The sequence below is a fragment of the Notothenia coriiceps genome, unplaced genomic scaffold (genome assembly GCF_000735185.1).
Source record: "Notothenia coriiceps isolate Sejong01 unplaced genomic scaffold, NC01 NC01_scaffold00035262, whole genome shotgun sequence".
Taxonomy (NCBI): domain Eukaryota; kingdom Metazoa; phylum Chordata; class Actinopteri; order Perciformes; family Nototheniidae; genus Notothenia; species Notothenia coriiceps.
The window spans coordinates 118,311-146,002 of NW_011367963.1; the positions used below are offsets into that span (position 1 = coordinate 118,311).

Here is a 27,692-nt window from a genome sequence, read left to right on the forward strand (position 1 = left end):
GGTTATTGTCTTCACATTGTTGGGGTATAACCAGGCAGGTAAATGTTTAACACCCCTATTCAATCATTGTCCAACACATTGCTGCAATGCTCATTCATTTGCAAATATATGCAAGAAGATATTATGGCTGGTATCCCTGATGCACACGAACAAAACAATATCGAAATGCATTTCCCCTGATTGTGCGGTTTATTAAGACAAGCTAGATACCAACACGTTTTTAAATTATGTATTGTATGCAGTTGGAGAGTTAAACAATAATAATGTAGTAGATAGAGCAACACATTTAAGTAGAGTAACGAAAATATGGCTTAAATTAATAATCTAATTTTGTATTCAGATTTGATTTCAAAATAATATTTGGAAGGTCTTTTCAAATATGTATTTAGAAGCCCATAAACATGTTTTACATACACAAATCCCACTTTTCACTGTTTTAATGCAGTTACGTCAGGATAAATAAGCAAAGTGTAGGCTAACTGCCATGTGCCCACCACACTGCTGCAATGCTACTTACAAATAATATGCACGCATATATTCAGATATGCAGACAACAACAATAAAATAAAAACATCCAAATATATTATAGGGGACATTTTGAAACACCAGCTACTTTTTAAACATGTTTTCAGCCATGCATATGCTGTAGCTTTGCAGTTAGAGAGTTGTATTTGGCTAACTGCAAACCCCTGCACCATAAAGCAACATTAACGAGGCTGCCAGCAGAGTTGGCGCTGTAGTGTGTGTGAGTGTGTGTGTGCGCTGTGGCTGTGGCAGCGGTGTACAGTAGCATGGCAGACTGCAGTAAATACACTGTTGAAGAGGCGGGGTTTGACATCTCGGCTCTGAAAACATCTCTAATCCAGTATTTCAGGTGCCCGGAGAGAACCGAGCGACCATTGCTCTCCACTGCCGCGCATCAGCGAACTATAGCGGGATCCTCTGGACAGGAATATACCGCAAAGTGTAACGAGACTGTGTCCCAAGTGGCTTTTCTGAGAGAAAATTAATCCTACAAAGCCAGAGAGAGGGAAGTTTCAGCGGCGGAAAGACTTTCTGTCTGCCTTGAAGTGGATTTCTCCAGCAGCGACTCCTCCCCCGAAACTCTACCAAAATACTTCAACTCTTTTCTCGCTGCAGGATATTACACTCCGCACTCAGGCTCATTTCTCCTCTCTGGGGTAAGTTACACTTTATTCCAGTGCCACACGAATAGTTCTTGAACTTTATTTATCAGTGTGGCAGGAGTACGGTGGGGCGGAAATGTAGTTACACCTGAGCTCAGGTAAGTCAGGTAGGCCTAGCATTAGCTGCCTCTTGTCCTTTAGCTTCACTTAGCACTCATGTCAAGTCAAAAATGTGCTACACATAACCTAAAATACTTGCTTTGTTATTTCGACAGTCCATAGTGTCTTTTTTATTAACTTAGTTTTGGTATTTTATTTCAAAGTGGTCTGTTTTATGGTTTTGTTGTTGACAGCTAGCTCGGGTGTATCATTCATTATTTAAAATATGCAGCTAGCCTCACCAAAATAAGGATTAAGTCTCAACTCATGTCGCATCTCCAACACAATATTTATTGAGTCTGTTTAAATAAGTATTTGTAACCCACGTATGCTTTTCATATAGTTAATACGTACACAGATACGCTTTCCCTTGTCTTTATGGTGTTACATCAGGATAAAAAGCAGTATGGGCTAACATGTTTGTGTGCACTCAGAGGTTCATGTTGCGTAAGTTTGGCACCCCATATATATTTGGCCAACAATGCAGAAGTCACTTCCAGACTCACGCAGTGACTGGTTTCTCCCACTTTACCTCACCCTAATGATACACACACACACACACACACACACACACACACACACACACACACACACACACACACACACACACACACACACACACACACACACACACACACACACACACACACACACACACAGTGGTGATGCAGCAGCAGTGAGCTCACAGTGTGTGCACACTCATCCTGTATGTTGATGCCTGTGGAACATTTCCTTTAGGACCGACATGCTGAAGAACCAGTTCTGACAGTCAGCCTTCTGTCACCTCTTTGTTTGCTGGAGTACCTGGAGTAAGTGCTCTTTTTCTAAGTATTGGTTGCTTTATTCACTGAGTGATTCTGCTTTTGATAAAGACTCAGGTAGCTAACTTGAAATAAAGATTTGTAACTTGATATTTACTTTTAAACTGAAGGATTGTACCTGTTAGTGCTGCAAAGATAAGAAGTTGAGTTATCAATAAGAACAATATCCGGACAGTATGTTTGAAAACCGATTAACATTTGTAGTTAGTAAGTAATAATCTCTCATCCGAAAATATCTTTAACTGCTGTTTTAAAATAATGGGGATTTCCTGATTTTTTTTCTCTGTTTTTATATTATATTAAAATAAAAATCCTTGTGTTTCAAACAAAGCAAGAAAGAGATTTTGGACTTTGATAAACTGATCTGGTGGAAATTATGGAGATGTTTCATTCGTTTTCTGACATTTTAGGGAACAAACAATAAGTAGAGTAAATAATCAGCATATTTATGGTTAATGAAAAATAATGATTAGTGACTATGAATATTTAAAAAAGATAGAACTTAAGGATGAGAAGTAAGTTGTTGATCCTCATCATGCTTGTGATTAGTTGGCAAGTTTCTGTAAATTGTCGATACATTTAAGGAAGCAATTATAAGGGTGGGAGAGGAGGATGTAACTTTTGAGCAGGGGTTCCTGGACCAAGTGCTTTTGTTCTCCTCTTCCTCAACGAGGAGAAAGCGGTGACACAGCGTGGTGTGGGGGACCTGTTCAGTTTCACAGGGTAGAACACTGGACCGTGTGCTGCCTGGAAAGTGGCGAGCCTTTGAGCAGGAAGCCCACACAGGAAACCCCGCTGCATTGTTGCCCAAAGGCTCAAAGCTTGTCTGCAGTCCACAGGGAACGCCACAGTCCAAGTTTCACAGTTTCTTAGGGTCAGAGCATGCAGGGTCAGGTTTTATTGCTTCTTCTCTACAAGCAGGCGGGGGCTACTTGTGCTGAGGCGTTGTATATTTCCAGACTTCTCTTGATTAAAATAAACAGTCGGACAGCATTGTGAAAAGCAAATTCATAAATCATAGGATATTAGAACATTGTGTGAACAGTGGAGAGGAAATGTAGAGACAAATGTTTATATCCTCATGTCAGACACTTAGACTTCCACTTTAAGTGAGCTTTTTACAGATATAAAGTGGTGAACTGAGTGGGAGTCATCTGTGAGATCTCTCAATACATTCGACTCCCTTCATGCGTTTACCAAATGATTCAGACTCAGAAGTTTGCATGACTGCATCAACAAAGGAGAAGTTGATTATTTTCTACCCAAGGCGAACTCAAGACATGGAAAATGTGAATGTGTAGCAGTGGATGATCATTTAAAAATTCAGTGGGAGATAAATCAACACTTTAGTAAAAGGAAACTGCAGTTTATAATCACAAAGTACAAACTGTTTCCTTGCTCAGCATTGTTTATTCCATTTGTGAGGATACTTTTTGCTTTTCCCCACTCTTCTGCATCCCAGGATATTACTCTATCAAAAGTTTTTAAAATATATATGTTTCCCCAACCTATTGCACACGAGGTATGACTCAACATAGCTCAGAAGTTATTTTTCTGAAGGTAGAGTTGAATTATTTACACATTTCTTGTCCAATATTAGACATCAGAATACAACAAAATAGATTTGACTAAAAATAGCGGAGAAACAGATGTACAATACTTTTGCTTTTACACCTGGGAGTCGAAGTTGTTGTTAAATGTAACCCTGAGTCAGGAAAGTCATTCATCACCAGAGTCAGAGTTGAGGAGTAACCCGAGGGAATGCTCAGCTGTCATGCAGGAGGAAAATGCACCAAGATGATGGAAATATATAGTGATTTGCATTTGAAAAGGGTACCTGGATTTATCTCAGAAGTTAAGGAGAGGCTGGAAGTTGTGTTTTTATAAAGCAAATTAAAATGTCTTTACAGGCTCTGTATGAAAGATTGAATGTACATTAGAGGCTTGTGAACTAATTATGGGTGTTAGATTCCCACAAAGCCTCTTTACATATTGAATACCTCCTTTCTCTGCTGTTCCCACCATGTGTTTCACGTCTTCTAGACATTGAATTAGTGTGACTCAATTCCACAGTTTGATTAATCAGCGGCTGTTTGGATTTCCATCGGAAGCTGATCAATTGAATCATTCTAAATGAGGCTATCCATCAGCAGATCGCTAATAGATAGATTATAGCATCCTGCTCCGCGTGCCTTCAGAACCCCTCGGCCTATCAGAGGTGCTGATGCACATCACACACACTGGGGCTGATTGCTCCAAGGTGCTAGCCCTAGCGTTTTTCCCTGTGACAAGAAAAAAGTCAATCCTGGAGAGAGTCTGGGCATGTCTTTGTTTATAGAGGAAGACTGGACATCCTGTACCGCTGCTGTTGAGAGAAAAAGGGAAATCTCTCCTTTTGCTTGGCTCAGATCGGTACAACGTTTTTACCTGACTGAATTGAACATCTTGCTGCAGTCGTGACCTAATTTCCCCACAGGGGTTAATGATTTTATCTCGTATCAAATACATCCAAATCATCAAATCTGTTGTATGTGGTTTAACCTGCTTAATGTTAAAGTTGAGGTTTTAATGGTGGTGTATTTCTGTCTTCTACATTATTACTTACATTATACAGTAGCTTCACATGACCATTTTGTGTATCAATTCAATAATATCATTTTCTGAATTGGGAAAAAGAGTCATGTTGGTCATATAAAGCAAGAAAAAGACCAGTGTTGAAAACAGAACTGACTATCGTACAGACACGAGCTCATTCTGTTACCTGTTGGTGTGGAAAATGTTGCCAACTTGTAAGGATTAACCTAAATTGAGGAAACCAGCCTGAAGAAAACCGTTTAATTCAGCACAGACTGAAGCAGAAGGGTGGTAGCCGTGTTGGCTTCCCACCTAATAATGACGTAAACCTGGCTGCTTGAAAATATTGTGACCGGCCAGTTGAGTCATTTTCTCCACCAAGCTTTAAAAACAAACAGGCCGATACATCACATGGCTGCATTCACTTGTAATCTATTATGAGGGATCTGTTTTAGATGTTTGAGAATATAAATGAAAACCATTCGTACACAGCCACCTGTTCAGATAATGTCTCTGCTCACAGGTCGGTGCAGTTTGTTCCACTTTAACCTCTCTGGATTGTAACTCAGCCAGTCTGTGTCCAGAAATGTGCGCCTGTCCTGCGGTGCAGACGCGCCATGGTGCAGTCACATGATTTTGTCAGATGAAAGGTGTCATGCTTAATCTGATAAGCCGGGAATGATTTTTTATTTTTTTTTCTTGTGGGGGGAAAACGGATGTGGCTCCAATGTTCTCCTCAGCAGTGGCCTCATTGTCATGCAGTAATATGAAAATCATGTTTGTAATCGTTGAGCGAGGGCAAATACTTTGTATTATACTCAGGATTCTTTTTATTATACTCATTCTTGGCATTATCTTTTATGTCATTAAATCCTAGTCAGCAATTCTCAATTCTGCCCAGACTAAAAGGTGATTAAACATAAGTGAGGTTGGCAGTTTTCAAGTGGACTGCCGTAATTTAATAACTTCTCTCAGACCTGAAAGCAGAGCCATATTTACTCTTGCTGTTGTCAGCACTGTCACAATATAAAGCTTGCATTGGCTTCATTTTCCATGCCACCGAATGAATGATGTGGATGTGTGGTATTGTCTTTGCTTGTTTGTAAATTTAAATTGAAGAGATACTTTACACTCTAGTTCATGCGTTGTTTGAAAAAGTAGGACTCAATATTTTAACTGTATAACTTGTTGAATTGTGACGTCCTGGAGGGGTCTAGCTGTTAAAGTGATATTACTGTATATGAGAATATGAAAGATTAATTAAACATCTAAATAAAAGGAGTTTAGAGACATACACATATTTAATCAGAGGTTCAGGGGAAAAGAAGGCAATTCAAAGTGCTTTACAATTTTTTTTTTTGAAAATGACATTTTATAACATTTAGTCACTAATAAGAGAATACAACTTAAAACAAGCTTAAATAGATTAGACGGGTGTACATTACACAAATTAAAGTTAAAGTGCTAAGACATGAATAGGTTCATTGATATATTGAAAGAGAATAAAAACATGTCTGATAATTTCCCTCAAACTTTTTTTTAAATCAATCAGTATTACTACTTTGTGTAGTGAGTGATTTAGGTGGGCATTCAGATCTCGGAAAAATTATGAAAACTTAGGTTGTGACCTGGACAATTGAAGAAACGTACAGACGGCACCAACACGTCGAGGCATGTTATTGGTAAAGGTGGAGTGAAAAGTTTTCCTCTCTGCTCTCAAGCTAATCTGTAAATAGCCGTTCTTAAGCAACACTGAGCTTTACAGATTGCTCAGGAATGCTGTTGTTGCTGTGTCGCTAAGTCCATTAGCATGTTTAGCTGCATCATGTGGAGAGGACTGAAATGACTAAAATTCAGGTTAAACTGTTACCTGTCGAGAGGTGACACTGTACCATCGGGCATCTAGGATTCCTGAAATACCAGTATGTAAATGTGGTCCAACGGGTTTTGGCTGAAGCTTTTTGTTGTTTCTGGAGAGTGTCACAAGAGGGAAGTTTCATTGTAGTGCAAAGTAGGACATATTGTTTTGTCCTCACTCTGAATAACAAAGTGTTTGAGGTTTATTCTTTAAGGTGTTAGGGACAAAAACAGGATGAATCACTGTGTGGTACACAAGGAATTATTGCTCATTGTTGCTTCTTCACACTTTTTTTGAAGCTACAAGTACATCGCCGCAACTTCTCCAAGAGCAAGCTTTTAGAATGACATGAAAGAACACAGGCTTTGTGTATACAGCACGCACATCTTCCTGTACTGTAATAACCCACACACAGCTCCCACTGCCTCACTCAGCACAAACGTGTTCATCCATCAAACTGCTCACAGGAGTGTGTTCAGCGCTGTGCACACTCTCTGCAGATTGTGTTGCTCTTTCTCACTGTGGTGTTGAAGCTGCATGGACTGCAAGTTTATCAATCGAAGTGCATCTTCAGTGGTTTGTTGAAATGTCCTCCGCTGCTCTTCTCCAGTTAAAAATAGGCCAGGACAGCGCTCTTATGCTCTTTTTGTCGTTACAAAAGAATGACAATGCCAGAGAAAACTGACAAAATGAGTTTTTTGGGTGAAAGTTTTCAATTGCTGACACATTTTCTTTTAGTTGGGGCTCCCATCTACAGTAGAGCTAAAATGACAATTATAGGGATACATCTGTTTCGTGAATCTATAAATCCATGCGGTCAATTATTCAGCGGAAGATTAATCAATGGTAATTACGAATACCCTTTTTTTAGATATCAGATAGGATTGTTTTAATTTGTTCGTACTATTGTTTGGGCTCTGTGGGCCTTCTCCTTATTTTTTTTACATTTTTATTGACATTAGTCGGGTGAAAAACTTACGGATAAATATCAGTAGTATAATTTATAAAACAAGTTGCTTTCCAGTCACGTGAAAAGAGAAGGAATTTACATTTAGAAAATAAATGGCTCAATTGTAGGTAACATTATTCACAATGACGTTCTTAGGAAACGTTACCATCAGTCCTTGTAAATGTCTCTTGGGAGTTGCCATCTATTTTTAAGGAAACTCTGCAACTTTAGCTTCAGTTGGACACGCCTCCAGTGCAAAGGGTGTTTTGAAAAGTTAATGTGTAAACTCTGTCGACATCTGACCTAGAACAAGCAGGATATTATGAAGACTGTGGTCTCGGTCGCTTTTATGGAATATCATTATCATGTTATGAAACGACTCGGAAATGTTGCAATTAAACATCAATAGAGCTTACACACCAGACAAAAAACAGAAAGTGGTGATAAGCTCCATATTGTCTTCTAAATCCCATTTAATCTGGTTCTCTCTGTCTCTAACGCAGCTGTGTTTTCTGCCCGGCCTTGACAAACCTTTGCAATGGATTGACCTCTGAGAGGGACAATTGACTGCAGCGGAAAATCTCCAATACCATCGGGACCATGTGGCAGAATGAGCTCGCAGGGGTCCGCCGTCCCCTCTGAAGCGTTGTGAAGCTTCGTGCTGCAGAGCGTCAGGATGACTGAGGCGTGCTGCTCCGAAGTCAAAACTCATCTCATCACCAGCATCAGACCGCGGATCATCAACGGCTTTCCAAAACAAACACTTGGATTTTAACTTTTTGTGTTGACTTTTATTTTTTTTGGATCAACTTTTTAAGAAAGCAGACTGACTAAAAGGATGTTCTACGTGAGCTGCAGAAATGGATTAGATGTGTAGCAGTGCTGCTGCTGCAGGAATAACTTAACCCCGGACTATCGGGGATCTGATCCCAGCACCAACCTCCGCCCGGCCCACCTGTCTGAGGCAGACCCCCCCTATCCGATGGCATGGGTCAAGTTCTTCAGGAAGCCGGGTGGCAATCTGGGGAAGTCGTACCAGCCGGGGAGCATGCTGTCTCTGGCCCCCACCAAAGGACTGCTGAACGAACCGGGCCAGAACAGCTGCTTCCTCAACAGCGCCGTGCAGGTAGGGAGGACATTATTAACATAGTCATTACAAGGTACTTAAAATTACTCCAAAATGATTGACAGACTGATATTTCCATCACTGGAAATATATTTAACTATGTTCCCAAAAAGCCATATGTGTTGCAAAATACATATTTTTGACAAGTGCTTTCTTTCTCTCTCTCTGTTGAAGCTATTCATTCATTTATTTTATGGCTGTTTTAGTTATTTCAGCATCATTATTAAGTGTCATTATTTGAGTTCCGGTTGTTCCAGGCAGCACCTGGTTAAAACGTATTTACAGGTGGAGGTGGGATTGGGCACCTGAAAGGCATATGTTTTTTTTTTTTCTTTTTACCAGGGCCAGAGTAGAGGTACAATTGTTGTTCTTTGTTTTGTTTGGTCTTTGAAAAGATAATATGCTGAACAAACTATATTCATACCAGGACATTGGATTCAATCTCTCCGTAACATTCAGTTTCTGGTGCCTCGGCAGAAGTTTTTAATTCGTTTTTGATATAAGGACAAATGGCCGCTACATTCTTTTTTTGTTTAACCTCCCTTGCATGTCGTGGTTTTCCTCCAGGACCTGTACTTCACCCTCTCAAAATATGACCATCATTTATTTAAAGTTTCAGACTTTACTCACTGTCTGCGTGTGTCACAGCTTCCTGGCAGTTTATTTATGCACTTGACTATCGGGACACTAGCTGGATAGTTGGTTCATTACTGCAGTGTGCCCACAGTGAGGTCACTCTCTCAGAGACTGTGACTCAGAGGCTGAGCTGGTTGAAGATGATCGTTACCCAAGGCTCTGTTTTTGTGAGGGAGTTCTTCCTCTCGCCCACTCCTCATCCTCATGACCTTGGAGTCTGTAACCTAACGTCTGATTGCCATATTAAGCAATAGATCCAAGGATGTCAATTTTTTTTCACACAAAATAAATACCTATTATAACGTTTTATAGTGTGAAGAATCAAAGTAACCTTCTGTTTCTCTCGTTCAGGTTTTGTGGCAGCTGGACATCTTCAGACGCAGCCTGAGGCAGCTACCTGGACACTTCTGTTTAGGGGAATCATGCATCTTTTGTGCATTAAAGGTAGAAAGCATCATCTAAATTCATATATTTAACTGTTAACTCCAGTTTATCATTGAAAAATATATTGAAATGCTTATGGTATGTTTTTTTAAGATGTTCTGTTCCAAACAAGGATATTTTGTTAAGACCGAGACTGAGATGACATTTGGATTAATCATACAGCCCTATTCAGCAGTGAGGGTGACAAAAACAATTATGATAAACAATATATCCCTCTGTCCATGAGTAAACCATTTCTCCTCTCCTCTCCAGGGCATCTTCTCCCAGTTCCAGCACAGTCGGGAGCGTGCGCTGCCCTCTGACAACCTGCGTCACGCCTTGGCAGAGACCTTTAAGGACGAGCACCGCTTCCAGCTGGGCTTCATGGACGACGCCGCAGAGTGCTTTGTAAGTTCCTGTGGCAACCCAGCAGTGTATTCAGAGCGATGTTTGTGTGTTTGTGTGTTACCCTGTCCACACACCGGGGTAATGCACAGCAACAAACTGTTTGGCGAGGTCACTGAAAGAGCTTCTGTCCCTCCCTTCCCCTCCCATCAACCCCTGCCCCATTGCCGCTAAATATCATCATGACAGGTTATATAAGAGTTCTGTTTGAACCTCTCTGTTTTTCTGCTACCATGTTTTGTCGCATCATTTCTGGGCTGATTTTATTCGCCCTTCATCGTTTATGTTTTTTACATATCAGCTCCAGTTTTTCTGCTCTTTTTGGCAGAAACTGTTTTTCCACTATTAGCAGTAAACTAATTTAAATTCTTTTTTTGTCTTAATACAAAACAGTTCCTGCAGCATTTTATATCCTCGATTTTTCCACCTTTTCTTCTTGTGTCCATCAGTTGTTTATTTATTTATTTATTTTTATCCTTTCTGCGTTCAACATTACAGATGTATCCTGCTTTTATCCCACAATCATTGTTTACACACCCAGGAAGTCCAATTACACATGGATAAACAAGACTGAGAATCTAATGTCTCTGGAGCAGAAGTGGAGAAGATTTGACAATAAGTGGACACTAGGTTGGACCAGGGTTAGAATTAAGATACTATTTATCTTAAAGGTCCCATGTCATGCTTTTCCGGTTATTATCTGCAAAGTCACAAACCCTCAAAGTACACCCTGTAGCTAGTAAAACTCTAACACAGAAAATACGTGTCTATGCTGCACCAGAACGCCTCGTTGGAGATGTTTTTTTCCAATTTTTTTCTTCCGGGAACCAAGTGACGTAACAACGACCCCTCCGTGGATTGGTAAAAATGGACCAATCCGTGGAGCCGTTACGTCTGTGGATTGGTCTAAATTGACCAATCCGTGGACTTCCTCACACACACACACACACTCAATCTTTTCTCAGCTGCAGCTCCGCCGATTTCTCCTCCCTGAGAAGGCGGGATGTGGCGAGGCTGTGAGTCGGTGTGTGAGCACACACACAAACTCCCAGCCAGGCTGCGTGTATGTGTGTGTGTGTGTGTGTGTTCGGGCTGGTTTTGCTGTGTCTCACTGTCTCGCAGACGGCCACTGGGCTCATAGGGAGGGGGGGGGGCAGGAGCTCCAACAAGCCGTGTAGGACAGAGAGTGAATACACATACTATACAGAGATGCTGTATGAGAAACCAATGAGATTTTGGAAAATTGCACAATGTAAATCTATTTTAGTAAACCTCAACAATGGAATTATGATCAGTCGAAATGGCTCACAACCGACATTTAGTTGGGTGCAGAGAAAGCAACTTTTTTTGCCAAGTCAATACATAAACTTGACAGTAACCTTTTACACCAAGAGTGAAGCTTACATCCTGCGCAGATCTTTAACCTTGAGCATTCAGCATGAAATGTATTGGCAGCAGCATGAATTTATGGATTTAGCCAGTGTCAGATTAACAGCCAGTCAAGTTGTGCCTTTGTATCGTTTGCAGACCAACCTTGCAGCCTTAATATAATATAAACTCACAAGAAAAATAGAAACTGGTGTGAGCCATAATGGAGCCTCAGTATATGTTTTCCTTTCAAATGTCAGATTTTGCAACATGTGTCCCACTGTACTGCCGGTTTGTTCGCTGGAAAAGCAAATAGCCTAGCATGCGGTGCTTTAAAGAGAGGTCGCTGTATTTGAACCCAATCCCTGATAGATGTTTGTGTTACAGGAGAACATCCTGGAGAGGATCCACCTGCACATCGTGCCTGAGGAGACGGATGCCTGTACCTCAAAGTCTTGCATCACACATCAGAAGTTTGCTATGACACTTTATGAGCAGGTGAGGAGAAATATTATGTAATTGCACATGGACATATTTATGATAATATGGCGATAATGGGTAAAAAACTAATAAAGAAATGTACGACAAAAAAAATATTGTTTTGTATTTTATCTGTTTTTTTCTTTTATGGCTCTAATCTCGTAAAAGCTGAGTTTGTTCTCAAGATATTCCGCTGGCTCCATCATTTTCCATTTGTATTTAACGTTAAATGGTCTCTTAACGCTGTTGTAGATATACAATCCGTAAAAAAAAAAAAAGGGGTCACACCAGGCTGTGTGAGGAGTAGGTGTTAATTATCTTGATGTTTTATTGCACACAGTGTTTGTTTGCTCAGCCTGTACAGAAAGGTGTGGACATGCTAACCATGCTAGCCAACGTTAGGATTAAGCCACACACACACACGCGCGCGCGCACACACAGACGGGTACATGAATCACTGTCTGAGACAGTAGAAATCCAATCTGTCATGTTTTGATACTGGGTCGCCCCGGTGGAATAAACAGGGTGTTTCTGGTCAGATTCCACGGTGCAGCAGCAGCAGCAGCAGATAAATCACAGATGGTGTTCACATAAATTCCTTCACAGCACACACACACACACACACACACACACACACACACACACCCACACCCCCCACACACACACACACACTGTGATTCCCATCACCGACTGTCCCTGTCCTGCACCCGTCCTATCTGTGAATCTAACAGATAATACGCCTTTGGACTAAATCCCTCGGGGGACAGTCAGTGCAGGGCGCCCAATCCTGCAATATTAACAAGGCCGAAATGAGGATTGCATAGTCAGGGGGAGATTGATGACTTCATTTGATAAATGTGATGTCTGATAATGCAAATCATCATCGAACGCAGCACGATTGGTCAGAATCTCTTTCCACAGTTTTGGGGATTTTTTCTTTCTGTGAGTATTTCTGTTACAACTCTTTTTTAGAATGGCATGCTGACTTGATAATCAGCCCTGAAATCACACCTGTGTTTCTTTTTTCCCCCTGTAACTTACCACATTTTTTCCTCTGACTCTGTCTCCTCTGCAGTCTGTGTGCCGTAGCTGCGGGGCGTCCTCCGACCCACTGCCGTTTACAGAGCTGGTGCATTATGTCTCCACCACCGCACTCTGGTGAGGCTTTGTGAAACTTTCCCGGCTTCCTCGTGTTCATCCATCCAGCTCATTTCTCCCTCTGCAACATGGCCATTAATATACCTTTTAGCTGACATCTCACACTTCGTAGTCTTTTGCTCCACATACCTCTATCTTTATCTGTCTCTCTTTTTCTTGCTGACAATGCTTCTCATCTCTCTCAGTCAACAGACTCTTCAGCCACACGAGTCTTTTGGGGAACTGTTACGAGCAGCAAGTACGATAGGGGACCTCCGTAACTGTCCAGTAAGTGTCCTCTGGAAAGTGTTTATACAAAGCACATGAGATGCATTGTGAAGTATCACAGAAAAGTCTTTCCTCTTGGCAGTGGTCAAAAGTTGTTGTATGGTTAAAAGCTGAATGTTAACAGGTTCAGTAGATGAAATATGATATACATGAAGCTTCTGCCCCCCAGATGAGATGGAAAATATTCTCCTCATTGTTCCACACTTATATTAAATAACCTACCTTACTTTTATACATGATGAAACTAACAAATGTTATATTTAAATGCAATTTTCTTCATTATTTTTACTGTTTGACCTTCCACTGGAGCTCTTTTAATTCAGTCATCTTGATTTGTATCTTCTTTTGTAAAGGTATAATGGTTTTCCACCTACTGCTTTTCTCAATGAACAAACTCCTAATAACTGCAACGAATGGAATAAAGCATTTATCATATTTGCTTTTGCAGACTTATGCGAAATGTTGATAAAATGTGCATATAATTTGGATTAAAACATGGCAATTTTTCACATTTCTTCATAGAGTAACAAATGTCTTGCCGAAACTTTTAGCAATTCCGTTTCTTTATGGTTTGAAGGAGTGTTCTCCAACATTTTTGTTTTTGATATTCATTTCTTACTTGGTCATTTGGTGAAGTTGCTTTTGAGTAAAACTGTCATCTTCTTCCTTGTTCTCTAGAGCAACTGCGGTCAGAGGATTCGGATCAGAAGCGTCCTCATGAACTCTCCGGAGATCGTCACTATCGGCTTCGTCTGGGACTCGGATCAGTCCGACCTCACAGAGGAGGTGGTCCGATCGCTGGGGCCTCATCTCAGTCTCTCTGCGGTGAGTCACCTTCAACCAACATTTCATTTACATTTGACACTCTGTGATTTATGCATTTGAATATTTGTAGACACTGCGTAGTGGAAGTAGTTAGAAAAACAAGTAACAACATATTAGAATATCAGCAAGTCAGAGCTAAATCATCAAGCCCAAATAAAAATAAATTGGAAAAAAATATAATAAGAGAAAACAATAACAAGAAAGAACAAAAAAATAGGTTTTGTGTGTAGAATTATTGATAAATAATTAGCCACAAAGCCCAAATGAATACAACAACTACATTTGAATACATAAAAACAACGAAAGATTTTAGTTTTTTATCTTCTTTCTGGTATTTTTTGCCCAATAGTTTCTGGATTTCCAGCATGGATATTAACACAAAACTAGAATATTTCATTTGCCTTTTGACATGAAGTAATTCAATAAAAAAAAAATATGAAGTAACTCTCTCCAGACATCATTCAGTTTGACAGTATCGTTTTGGACTTTTTTCACACAGCTGTCATTTATGCTGTTTTTAGGATCAGTTTATTTTGTTGCGCTGGAACATATGTGGGAAATAAAGTGGGGATTTATTCCTCTGTAAGTCGGCCCGTTGCGTAAGCAGTCAACGCCCAATGCCCAGTTGGCCGGCGCCGCGATCAACAAGCCCTGGTCAGAAAGCCCCTCCCCTCAATTCTGTGGTTTCCTGAGTGTGTGTGTCTGAGAGAACATGTGGGCTGAACACGCCGTCACCGAGATGGAAAAATAACATGTTCAATGCTTCTTTAGTTGTTTATATTTCACACATGTTTAATCCAAAGTATGCACACAGTGTAACTCCCTTTCAGTCCATAAAATCACATTAGGTAATAAATGAAATATGTATTTGAAAAATGTACTTTTTATTATTCCTCGGTAGCCTGTTCACATGAGGACACTGTGTTGGACAACAAGCAAACACAGCAATCATTACTCAAACGCTCCACACATTACACAACTCCTTCATTCAAAGCGTTTATTTGACAGCTCACGCATTTCCAAGCATACCAACATACCAGAATTTATCAGCCCCCCCCCTCCACACACATGCGTGCGCACACACACACACACACACACACACACACACACACACACACACACACACACACACACATACATATATCTACCTCCCACTACTGTGCCACAAAGACCTTAATTCATTAAAGAGTGTTTCATGTGACTTTATTGGGTGTTACATGGAGCCCCCCCCCCCATTAGTTTGCTTTGAAATGTGTTGTTTGAGAGAGTGAGAGGCAGACAGAGAACGGGCTGTGCAGGAAACATGGGCGGGAGAAATGGCTTGTTATGTCTGCCAAATGCTTGACTTTATTTCTTGCTGATATTTGTGCAAAGAAGAAAGAAAACCACTCTTTATAACAGCCGTTTGACCATAAAAATAAGAACACTGTGTCCAGGATCTTATTGTTATTGCAATAAAAACACTCACAGTAAGTTTATTTCGGTGCATTTCCATTATTGGGATAATAATGGATATCCTCTGATTTAGCTCTCTAACATTCTAGAGAAGTACGAAAATGTATCCTGATTTTTTTTTTAAATACACAAATTGTTTAGGAAAGAAAAGATTCAGGCTATGTTGCTGATTTTTATGTTTATAATTTATTTATGTAGGCGACCTTACTATTGATCTTTTTAAAATGATATGATGCAATAAAATAGTTTCTTCAAAAAATGAAGGTTAAAGTGATTCCACTCTGTATGAGATTTCAAGCATATTTGATGATTTTATTGTGTATTTATTTGTAATATTAACCATGATAATCGTGACCTTAAACCTTCGTATTTTCCCACGCCTTATACTGTAGAATTAGTTCAGATATCACGTGCAGTGAAGGCTCGGATTTAAAGCGGCTCCTGATTCGTCCTGATTGTTGAATCGATGGCGGTTCATTCCCTCAGACCTAATCTATAAACAGATGGAGTAACTGATCCCCCCCCCCCGTCAACATCACTCACTGCCTGCACACTTACTGTAGTGCTGAGGCCGCTGAGTAATTGCTGTATATATATTTATATATATTAATGTGTGTGTGTGTGTGTGTCTGCACAGCTCTTCTACAGGGTGACGGATGAGCATGCCAAAAAGGGCGAGCTGCTGCTGGTGGGGATGATCTGCTACTCCAGCCGCCACTACTGTGCCTTCGCCTTCCACACCAAGTCCTCCAAATGGGTCTTCTTCGATGACGCTACGGTGAAAGAGGTAAGATCTGGGTGCCCTCTTTATTAAATAATTTGTCTATTACTAAATTAGTTCATAGAAAGAATCCATGCCAAAGCATACACTGCATCCAGCTTGTCTTGATATGGGGAATTAGTTATTTTCTTTCTTTTGCTTGATTGTAAAGTGATTATTTTTTGCATTATGGAACACATCCAAATTGTGAGCAACATTTATGACCACAACAACACAATTATGGCTTGCTGTTTAAGATTGCTAAACAGCAACACATGGAAACTATCAATAGACATTAAAAAAACTAAACATTTTGAATGTTGAATTTGAATGTCAACACCTCTAACAGATCGACAACATATACAAGGGCAGTTTTTTCTTCATGATTTTAGTTCAATCTTCGCAGGTTACTACTGTACAAACGGGCTCCAGTTCAAAATGTGGACACCTCAGTACTCATCAAAGTCTTTTTTGCCACCAGCAGCAAAGAGTAGCAAAGCTCAGTCTTGTCTTTATCGGTCAATAAAGGCTTCATCGATTGCCCTTCATAGCCTCCGGGTTGATGAGCCTTTATGAGCCCCCCCCTCCTCATTTCTACTGCAGTTCCCAAACTCTATCTTCACAAAGTACTGCAGTAGTGGAGCTTAACCTGTATAGATTTTTTTACGGGTCCCTTCACCAGTTAAAGGTGTGTGTGTGTGTGTGTGTGTGTGTGTGTGTGTGTGTGTGTGTGTGTGTGTGTGTGTGTGTGTGTGTGTGTGTGTGTGACTGTGGTGTGTGTGTGTGTGTCGTGTGGTGTCCCGTGTGTGGTTGTGTCCGGTGTTGTGTGTTGTGGTGTTAAGTGTGTAGTGTAAGTGTGTGTGTAAGTTGTGTGTGCGTGTGTGTGTGTGTAGTGTAGTGTGTGTGTGTACGTGTGTGTGTGTGTGTGTGTGTGTGTGTGTGTGTGTGTGTGTGTGTGTGTGTGTGTGTGTGTGTGTGTGTGTGTGTGTGTGTGTGTGTGTGTGTGTGTGTGTGTGTGTGTGTGTGTGTGTGTGTGTGTGTGTACACTTTATAGGCCACGTATCCTTTCATGCCCCTAATTCTCTAAATGTTAGCTGTGTTTTCATGGTGTGCACATATGAGCATGCCTTTTGTTTCACATCCTTTCATTTTCTCGGGGACAGTGGTGCAGCGGCTGGCTGGCTCCCGTGTCAATCCATCAGCAGCTTGTGCTGCGTGTGCAGCCCCCCCACACCCCCCCACCACTGAGGTGGAGGAGCTACAGCGCTTGGTGCTGCCAAGTCTGTACCTGAGTTTAAACCTGCAGCATTTCTGTGACTGTGTACTTCCACAACATACTGAACTCTTCTAAACATTAATATATAATACAGGGTTCAATATCTAACAACATATATTAAAATTAATTAGAACAAATATGTTTTAGTGCACTGCCAAAGCAAAACTCCAACTTATATTATCTTGTTTTATAGTCGATTGATGCCAAAATTGTAATTGGGGAAAAAACATTGATTAGTTACATTGCCCTACATCCACAGTTTTTTCTTCTTCTCATTTATGAATGTCTTTTTCTCATTCCTTTGTGTGTGTTTTTGTTTGCCTTGCATTAGTTCTTCTTTACCTCAACTCTTTTTTTCCCCACACTGAAGCATCTGTTCGCCTGCAGCCTGCCTCTCTGTCGGACACGCACCTCGTTGGGCTAATGGCTTGATTTGGTTTCAGTGTGTTACACATACATAAATACATTAATTTTAGTCACACCATTTTCTGTTAGTTGAAGATAAAGTGATTCCAAAAGAAGCTGCGTTCGGGTTGTAATCATTTAAAGTGACTCGCATCAGATCTTTTACACAACAAAACCTTGTTGAAACCTCTTTGTAAAATGAAGCCAGATGTTCTAAGAACAATCTGTCTGCTTGTATGAAATGAATTTGACCATGGCAGCTTGACTTTCCATTACAAGAATCCAACATTTTAAACCCTTTTTTCAATAAAAAAAGGAAGGCGGATCGAGGAAAGGAAGGATTTTCTTTCTCACTTTCTTTTCTCACATATACAGATGCATTGAACACCTTTCCTTTGTGTCTTGCTGTAGATCGGCTCCAGGTGGAAAGATGTGGTCAGCAAATGTATCAAAGGTCACTTCCAGCCTCTCCTTCTGTTTTACGCCAACCCCGACGGGAGTGCGATCCCCGCAGACGATACTTCGAGACCAAAGAGCAGCCAGACCCCCCACAAGACCCCCGTCAACGGAGACGTGCAAGGTAAACATTAAGTCTGGATTTATTTTACATAAACTACTTAACATGTGTCAGTTGTGGCTGAAATAAGGAGCCTAATAAAGACTATATGCAGAGTGTAAATCATCTTTGATTACTTTGGGTCACATACATTTTGTAAACTTTTTATAATCTTGATGGCATTCATAGTTAACATTTTGATTTGAAAATAATGGCTTTGACAGTCTGGAATTTATTGAAAATAGCCTGTTTTAAGGGAATGAAAACGTATCTTTATTGAAGCGCTTTTCTCTGTTATTATTGCTGTTGAGTGTTTCTCTTTGCTTCCACTGACCCAGAACCCCTCCCAAGTGACCTATTTAATTATTGTGCCATGCTGTAAACAGCCATCAATATGAAGCTGAGGCGTGCACTCTCCTTTTAGTATTTCATCGTAAGAATAGTGCAGGATTTGGAGACAATACAATGTTCCTCTTACCACCCAACTGGAGTGTGTTTGACAAACAACAAAAGGAAAAATACAGGAATATGGACATTTGAATAGACAGGACGTTTTCACATTGAGTAGAATTATTGCCCGGCTGGTAATTTATTCCTCTGAGTACACATTGAATCAATATAAATAGAAAATTCCTTTCATTTTAAAACAGATTTAAATGGATTTAAAAATCAGAGATACCAAAAAAACAACTCTTTTCAGGACGACGTGTAAAATCCCTGATATATTAGTGGCCTTGCAGTAATGAAAATGTGTTGATGAGAGCAGCTGGTCATTTGGATTATATATCCCGGGATTTGTTTGGTTGGGCAGCTTTTGATCCCTTTTAGAGATCCTCCTCCAACTCCCCGGCTGGCCGAGCCCCAGGTCCAAACTCTTCGCTCTTTAGAGCTGACGGAGCACCCAAACTGGATCATCCCGCAAAAACAAAGCACAACGCTGTGTGGATTTTTAAATTTAAATATTTGAGTGTTTTTGTTTTGCTCTATTTATCATATGATTCAAGTAACATGGCTTTTTGTTTCTTGAAAAAAGATGATACTGCATGTATGACCTCAGTTTGAATTTAAAAAATGTTCTTCTTTTTGTCCTCTGCAGGCTTGGAATCTCCAGATGTAGCTCCTAAGAAGCTGGACCTCACCAAAGAGAACCTGGCTCTGCTGGGGCAGGACTCCTTCAAGCAGAAGACCCCCTCCACCTTCAGCCGGGGCAGCGCTCAGGACAGCGTGGGTCGGGGAGGTAAGAGAGAAAACGAGAGAGAGAGTTTTCTTACCTAGGATGTGGATGAACAAGCAGCAAAAGTTTCTATTTGAACAAGTCCTTTAATTAAGTCTTTACAAAAAATGAAATCGACTCCTTAAAAACTGCTTCATTTCGAATTTCTTTCAACCACAGAGAGTGGGGTCAAGGAAAGATTTGGACAAGATCATTAAACGTCTTCGCTGTACAACTAAATCTGGCCGTGTTAGTAATACAGAGGGGATTAGAGACCCTCGGTAGGGTTGGGGGTGAAGAAGATTATTTTAAAGTTTTAATTTGATGCAACAACTTAATTAGCAGGAAGGACTGCTCTTTTATTAATTTTGGATATAAAGTTTGGTACAATTTAATCATACAATATATATTTATAATACTACTGGTAAAATAAATAAAAGTGATCATATTTGACTTGTAATTAAAGCTTTAAGGGACCTTATTCTCCCATACATTTGATATGTTCTTTAATTTCCACCAGCCAGATATCTAAGGTCTTCCACCGAGTTTCTTTGAAGTGTATCTCAAGACAACTCCTGGTATTATGTTCTTATTATATTCCTGCTGAAATCTGACACACAGTACGATCATGTTTTCTAGTTTCATGACTAATCATTCAAAGCAATCTGTCAAAGACGGAGCTTAAAATCCTCAGCATGGAGATATTTTTCCCTCCCTGGCAGAAAATGCCGCATTTACATTTCAGAAAAATGATGTTGAGATTTCTTCTGTCTACACTCCCTGCAACTGCTCCAGGGTGTCCGCGGGGTCTTAAAAAGTATTAAAAGTTGATAAATCAATTTAGCGAAAATGAAGGCAACTAAAAAGTATTAAACGGCATTTTCCAAGGTATTACATTTTGTAGCTTGTTTTCAAGAAGTATATAAATTGTCCAAAGAGGTTGTATTCTACAGTCTGCCTGAATGTAATCATTGCGTAGGTGTGTAGTGTGATTCTGTGTAGTTTTATTTATGGTATTTCAACAGTTTAACGACAAACTGTGACTTTTTTGACTTGCAAAATTATCTTTTAAATTGACAAACATCATATGTGTAATTCGTGGCACAATTCAAACGGGATTGAAAGATAATCTTTCTCTCTCCATTGACTTCAATAAATAATTTTTCCGAAATAAGGTCCCATGGAGGTCCACCGGAAGGGGAGGGACTTCGCCACTGTATAGCGCGCGAAGGTCCGTTTACGCCGGTTGCTAAACAACATCGTTATGGGGAAATGCAAGTTTGCGTCCAAATGGCTGGAAGATAAGGAGGAAGGACAATCAATACTGTATATAGTAAAGTGTGTCGCCAATGTAACCGGTTAAAACTCCAAATAACGATGAGGTCTTACAATGTATGGAAAGGGTCTTAAAAGGTATTACATCTGACTTCAGGATTCCTGCATATACCCTGTGCTCAGTGCATTAGGGATACCAGGGACAAATAGTGGGGGGGAAAAAGTGACAAGGAAAATGACAATAAATATCTATATGTACACTGTATGAGATATACATAGATATAGTGGAGTCTGCAGTTGTGAAAATCCCTTCCTAATTCAGCAGAGAGTCAGGTTGTCTGTTCCTCCATAAGAGCGCAGTGATTCCTGACAACTTCCCTTTCCTTTTCTTTTACAGTCAAAATTGGCACAAACGATCCTAAAGGTCGCATCAGAGAGATTTCTCGAGAAGTTGCCCAGAGAGCAGCGGAGGTGCGAGGGATGCATCCGTCCAGAAGAGAGGCTGAGAGGAGCGGCCAGCGGAGGCCGGAGTCACGCTACAGAGGTCAGTGTGCACATGCAATACAGTGCATAAACATACACATCATGGCTAGCCTGCACTTCCCCAGCCCTTATGTAACCGTTGGTTTGGGAGCAATGTGTCAGAAAGGGGATTAAGTGGAGCCTGCATTCATCCCTCTATCATATTCACAGCCATTGGTCCTCCTCTCTTTACTCTACATGGGCATTTACAAACATATAAACTAGGGCTGCTCGATTAAAGCAAAAATCATAATCTCGATTATTTGGGTCAATAATTGTAATTGCGATTATTAAATGTGATTATCCATTGACTTTGAAAACATCCATTTATTGGAGGAAAACATTTGAACAGTATGTTTTTAACAGTTGATTACCCTGAACTTTAAGTATAATTCAACTGAAAACCCCAAAAAAAAAAAATTATATAAAAAAAGTAATAATAAAAACATAATCGTTTTATTTCGATTACGTTGTTTTCGTAATCGTTGCAAGCCATAATGGTAATCTCGGTTAAAATATGGTTAATTGAACAACTCTAATATAAACACTGCATTCATTAGTGTTCGTTTAACTAAACTAAAATGTTCCTGCCACACTTTGTATCTCCCTTCTACCCCATACATTGTAATGGGCATGCTGATTGGTGTACCCTTTTAATACTCTTTTAGTACATCACTGCTTTCAATGAAGTATCAGTGAAGGGATTATGGAGCACAATTGTCACACGCTCCCAAATCCAGCATGTCAACAGCAGCAGCCTGTGTTGGTAGCGAGCTCAAGTCCCTTTTATGATTGAATGCAGTCTGCTGAAAGAGGCTAGTGTCGTTGGCGTGATGAATGGCGGGGCTGGAGGTGACACTATAGTTAATGTAAGTAGAATAAATATACAGCAGCGGGGACTCGTTCACAGGCTAGCATTTTGCTAAGAAATCTTCTGAAAAAACACACCCAAGAACAGCTTGAGCACCCTTTCTGCTCATATTGGATAACCCCCGGGATTTTGATTAAGACTTGATTCAAAATGATCCACAGTCCTGTGTTTTGTTGACAACATTTCAGAAAGTCCTGAAAATACCTCGGTTTCATATATCTGAGCAGAAAGAGAGAGAGAGAGCAATGTGTGAATTGATTTAACTCTGGCTCCCAGTCAGCAAAATCTGAAGCAATAGAACTATATCTCTTTCCAAAGAGTGGCAGTTATATGTAGTATTACTTTTACTTTTTGTACCCTCAAGCATTACCACGCATCACATTTTCCAATTTATTTAGATGATGACGTTAACACTAGCATAAGCAGTGTTGGCTTCAAGTTACATAAAATGCATTTACCTTGCATAATTAATCAGAATGACCTTTTTTGATTTCATTTAGAAGATTTAGGTTTACTTCACCAACAACATGATCATCTGCATATCGATTACTAACCTTGTTACTTTGAATTATTCACCGCATAAATAATAAAGATTGTAATTTATATGAAAATATTCATTATGCAGACAATTGTTGAGCAATGTCCCTTCCGTGCGTGTGTGTGTGCATGTAAAGCTTGACATTAATGAACTTGTTCCCAGGAAGGATGTCTACCTATATATTCCGAAAGTGGCTATTATGGCTGGAAGTGTCCTTGGAACAGCAGACGCACATCCATAACACATCACACACACACACACACACACACACACACACACACACACACACACACACACACACACACACACACACACACACACACACACACCAAAGCGCTTTCTTTATCGTGTGTATATGCATGGATATGTGTGAGCTTGCATTGTAGACACCAGAGAGGAGAATGGACTCCTGTCGGCTGTAATTCACACCTCTCTGTCATCTGCAGGCATAAATGTCAGGAACCCTGTTGTCGTCATTCCCCCCCCCCCACACACACTTTTCTCCCAGCATGCACCAGGCTTTAGCACTGTGTTGAGGTGTCAGTGAAAGTGTTATTCATTACGCTGTCTTTTTGTTATCAGTTTCAGCAGGACAAATATGACTATACGATTAAATTGTCGATGCCAACACTGACACTTTCAATGACTTTATTGCATAATAAACACACTTATACAACTTTAAAATGAAAGTTGAAGTCAGTCACAAATATTAATAATGCCTGATAACAATGATAATTGTATTACGCCACATAAGGTCAACCATAATTGCTTGTCACTCAATGACACTTTTTTTATTACAAGGATTATAGTGTATTATAATTCCCATAGGGGCTCTACATGAATATTTTCTAGTGGTCATTCTAATTACTTTTTGAATGCGTTATGATCAAATTCAGGCATGGTTCCTACAGATCTTTACTAGTATTAAAAGACATTGAATTCCAAAAGTCATAAAAATGCAAGAAAAAACGTTTGAAACCAGATATTGTTGAATCATTAATGTAAAACATGTATTGTTATATAGTATCTATTAATGTATTGTTCAGGTTCTTATCAATCTTCTGTTTTTTCAAACCAGACCCAGCTCCGGACAGGACGTACTCTCGCTCCGTGTCCCCCCCTGAGAACGGCTTCAGGCAGCACGTGGACACCCGTCTGTACAGCAGCCAGGGGAAGGGTCCCACTCGTACTGAACGCACCCCCCACCTTGGAGTACGCCCCTCACAGGAGCCCGTCCGCTCTACCTCCAGGGTCCAGGTGCTGCCCAGTGTTCCCAGTTTCACCAGCAGCCACCACAGTCGGAGGGTGGAACCGGTCTCCAACGGATACGACTCGGACAGCAGCCAGGAATCCAGGGAACGTCCCGGAAGCGCCGGGACAAACCGGAGCAGGCCCAGCCGGCCCTGGAAGCCCATGAGAGAGGCGCTGAATGTTGACAGTGTTTTGAGTGGGGGTAATGCAGTAAATCAGGAGAGGAGGCAGCACAGCCCCCGCAGGAGACCCAACAGTCAGTCTCCTACCCGAGAGCGAGACCTAGAGCGAGAGAGGGAGCGAGAGAGGGAGCGAGAGCGAGAGAGAGAGCGAGACAGAGACTTTACGTGGGGAGGCCGAGAGGAACGCAAACCCAAGAGCCTGATGACCATCTACGAGGACGAGCAGAGGCACGAGACGGGGGGCAGCCGCAGCTCGCTGGACTCAGAGGGGCGGGGGGGCTACAGCGACAAGGACAGGTCGAAGGGCTCGGGAGCCCTGAAGGTGCGGAGCGACAACTGGAAGATGCAGAGGACCGAGTCTGGATACGAGAGCAGCGACAGACTCAGCAACGGCTCCGCTAACTTGGACTCCCCTGTGGTGGAGACCCTGTCCTCAAAAGACCTGAGGCCCATCCCTGAGCTGCACCTGACCAGGTACATATTATTCATAAACCTTTTCTGTTTAGCACATTTTATACAAGAAATGCAGCACTTTTGACAAGAATGGAAAGTAAACAAAGGGGTAGAGCTGGAGAAATATTTGGATTATAAATGTATCTTTAACGGTAAGTAAAGTTAAGAACATTATAAGAATAGCCTCATATTCTGTTCTTAATTAGTATATCATATCAGCAGTAAATATCTTTTGATTATAGACCAAACGGTTCATATGTTTTGGTTTTGGACTTCCCAAATAAGTGATTTAATGTTCAATTCATCTAGAAAACAATTACCATACTTAATGGCACATCAGATGGAAAATAAAACACATTTTATAATAACAATCAGTGGTGAATATTTACATTTTGTACATGATAATGCAGATTGTGTTTCGCCTCCAGAGCACTCTGTACTAATGTAGTCTGAGCTCAGCTGAGTACACTCTGCAAAGAATGACACAGAGATGACTATTACACAATTGTTGCTGCAGCTTCGTCATCCCATGCCAGACTCATTTAAGGAAGTGCGTCTCAAAAGTGCTGCCATTTTTAAATGATTAAACAATACAAACAAAATCTTCTAAGAATAGCAAGGCCCATTTAACATAAATGCACAGAGGGCAGATGTGCCGGCCTTATTATGCCGCGCTGTCACTCCTCGGCTTTGTAGTGCTTGTTTGATTGTTTGATCCAGAATAGCAGAAAAACTCGCTCCCTTAACTCCTGGTGAATTATTCAAACCTATCTCTTGACTCTAAAGTGCTGCTTTGATAATCTTTGTATCAACATATGGTTACATCTGGTCAGAGGCTTGGATTAAAGCCTAAAACTTGTATACATGTGTTACTTTATTGTGTATAATGGCATGACGTTTTCATACATCTTTATGCACTTAATAGTAGATGGAAAGTATAGCACTTAAAACATATGTTCAGGCTGAGGTCATGGAGGTTTAGTCCTCCTTTTTTGCTGCATGTATTTAACTTTAAATGGTTGGTGAAAGATCAAACTCTGGAATATCTTCAGTCCACTGGGCATGAATAATTTAATTTATTTTTGTTTTTTAGGGATCACTTCCCTCAGAGAAGAAGTGATGATTTGATAGCTGAAATATTGCACTCTTCATTTTCCACTGGTAAGTAAAAAATAATGTCTTACTTCTGCACATAACTTCATTTCAGCCACTTCGGCTCATCAGCAGGTGGTTGAGATGTGTTTATATTTAGGCATTTGGTACGTGTCGCTAAGGAACAAATACATATTCTTTGTTACTCTGTGGGAATAAGCCACAGATTAAAGTGTCAATGTTTCGCAGAGGCCCTGACATTAAAGAAAGTTCCCCTCTGTGTAAGGAACTGAAACATTAAGATGGCACTGAGCAATTTCCGTGATTTATTGTGCCATCAGTACTGTAAGGTCACCTCCTGATTGAAGGGGTACTGTATGGAAATACGTGTGTTCTGCTTCCTTGCCTTGACCTTTTTTTTATCCTGAGTAAAGTTTATGTCATGCAGCACACAGAGAAATGTACATGAGCTTAACAGAAGTATCAAGCCGGGTAGAAAAACTGGAAAGAATCGCCTTTTACAATTAAGTGTGGCAGTCTCCTTTATTGCTAAGCAAACCCTTTTAAAAGTTAGGCATGGAGATAAAAACCTGGACCTTTGTTCCCACAGACGTAATGTAAATACAAGGGAGGGAAAACATGTTAATTGTTAACTGCAGTGAATAAAAAAAGCTTCTTTATCAGAATTAATAACTGCTCTTCTATGAGTTTGGAAACCACTACTGTTAAAGAAAAAAGCCTGTAAAGATAAAGCATGATAAGCCTAAAATGAGTCATGTTGTGCAGTTGCAAAAAAGATTATTTTTATCCTACAGACAGGATGGAGGGAGATTACATTTCTTGAATAGCGCAAGGCGGTCTGTCGCCTCGGCACACTTCACATTTTGTATCCAGCTCATCGTGCATGAGATATCATAGAGAAAAGGAAGGAAAACGAACAAATATCTTGAAGAATGCCTCACTAATTCCCTCAGCAGGAGAGTTAATCCTGGGTAGAGGGGGAGATGAGTGAGTTTGCAGGGGCCGCCCAGCTGTGCCCGGCCGGGCAGAAAATGCCACGACTGGGCCTGTCAGAAGGTGGTATTCAAACATGAGGCAATGAAATGCCATTTAGTTGTACTGCAGTTATTTCAAGGTCCCAAAGAGTTCTGCAGTGCTGCATAAACAGCAGCTACAATTGGGTCTGCCTTCAGTTTTATACACAGTTGAAGATAGCTTTTACACAAGTGCAGTGAGTTGGGATAACAAGTTAAATGCTGTGAGCACATGCAAAGATATTTCTTTGTGTAAAATAATCCACAATGCTGCAATATCCTTTTGTTCACATTCATCTAATTAAATGTATGTTTCTAATGAAATGCCCAAACCTACATTCTGTACAAATGTGTATGTAGACAATGTGACATTTGTGCAGGCCTGCAAATAACTAATATTTATAATATAAATGTAATGCAGATCATTTTCTAGAGCAATGGTTTGGTCTAAATATGTACCAACATAGTTAAAAGCATGCATCCCATTTCCACAAATATGTTGTTCAATACTTTGTTTTATTCAAAACCCAAACATATTTACTTTTATATGATATACAACTGAGAAAAGCATCAAACCTTTTATATGGAATAGACTGAAAACAGCATTTTCTGATATCTCTGTAAGGTACATTA

General features: G+C 40.4%; 1 protein-coding gene across 3 annotated transcripts in view; it reads left to right on the forward strand.

Moving 5' to 3' along the window:
• Positions 1 to 846: 846 nt before the first annotated feature.
• The window catches only part of usp53a (ubiquitin specific peptidase 53a), a 32,931-nt gene continuing 6,085 nt past the window's right edge, over positions 847 to 27,692 (forward strand). The window contains exons 1-15 of one of the 3 annotated variants that reach the window (XM_010791171.1): positions 847 to 1,181; positions 2,025 to 2,095; positions 7,992 to 8,614; positions 9,602 to 9,694; positions 9,947 to 10,081; positions 11,834 to 11,944; positions 13,002 to 13,084; positions 13,270 to 13,351; positions 14,030 to 14,176; positions 16,269 to 16,418; positions 18,484 to 18,652; positions 19,725 to 19,865; positions 21,514 to 21,660; positions 24,126 to 24,954; positions 26,027 to 26,094. In XM_010791171.1, coding sequence (XP_010789473.1) covers positions 8,471 to 8,614; positions 9,602 to 9,694; positions 9,947 to 10,081; positions 11,834 to 11,944; positions 13,002 to 13,084; positions 13,270 to 13,351; positions 14,030 to 14,176; positions 16,269 to 16,418; positions 18,484 to 18,652; positions 19,725 to 19,865; positions 21,514 to 21,660; positions 24,126 to 24,954; positions 26,027 to 26,094 — 2,299 coding nt within the window. In that variant the 5' untranslated portion in view covers positions 847 to 1,181; positions 2,025 to 2,095; positions 7,992 to 8,470. The remainder of the gene's footprint in view (positions 1,182 to 2,024; positions 2,096 to 7,991; positions 8,615 to 9,601; positions 9,695 to 9,946; positions 10,082 to 11,833; positions 11,945 to 13,001; positions 13,085 to 13,269; positions 13,352 to 14,029; positions 14,177 to 16,268; positions 16,419 to 18,483; positions 18,653 to 19,724; positions 19,866 to 21,513; positions 21,661 to 24,125; positions 24,955 to 26,026; positions 26,095 to 27,692) is intronic. The other 2 variants (XM_010791169.1, XM_010791170.1) reach the window with 2 other exon arrangements.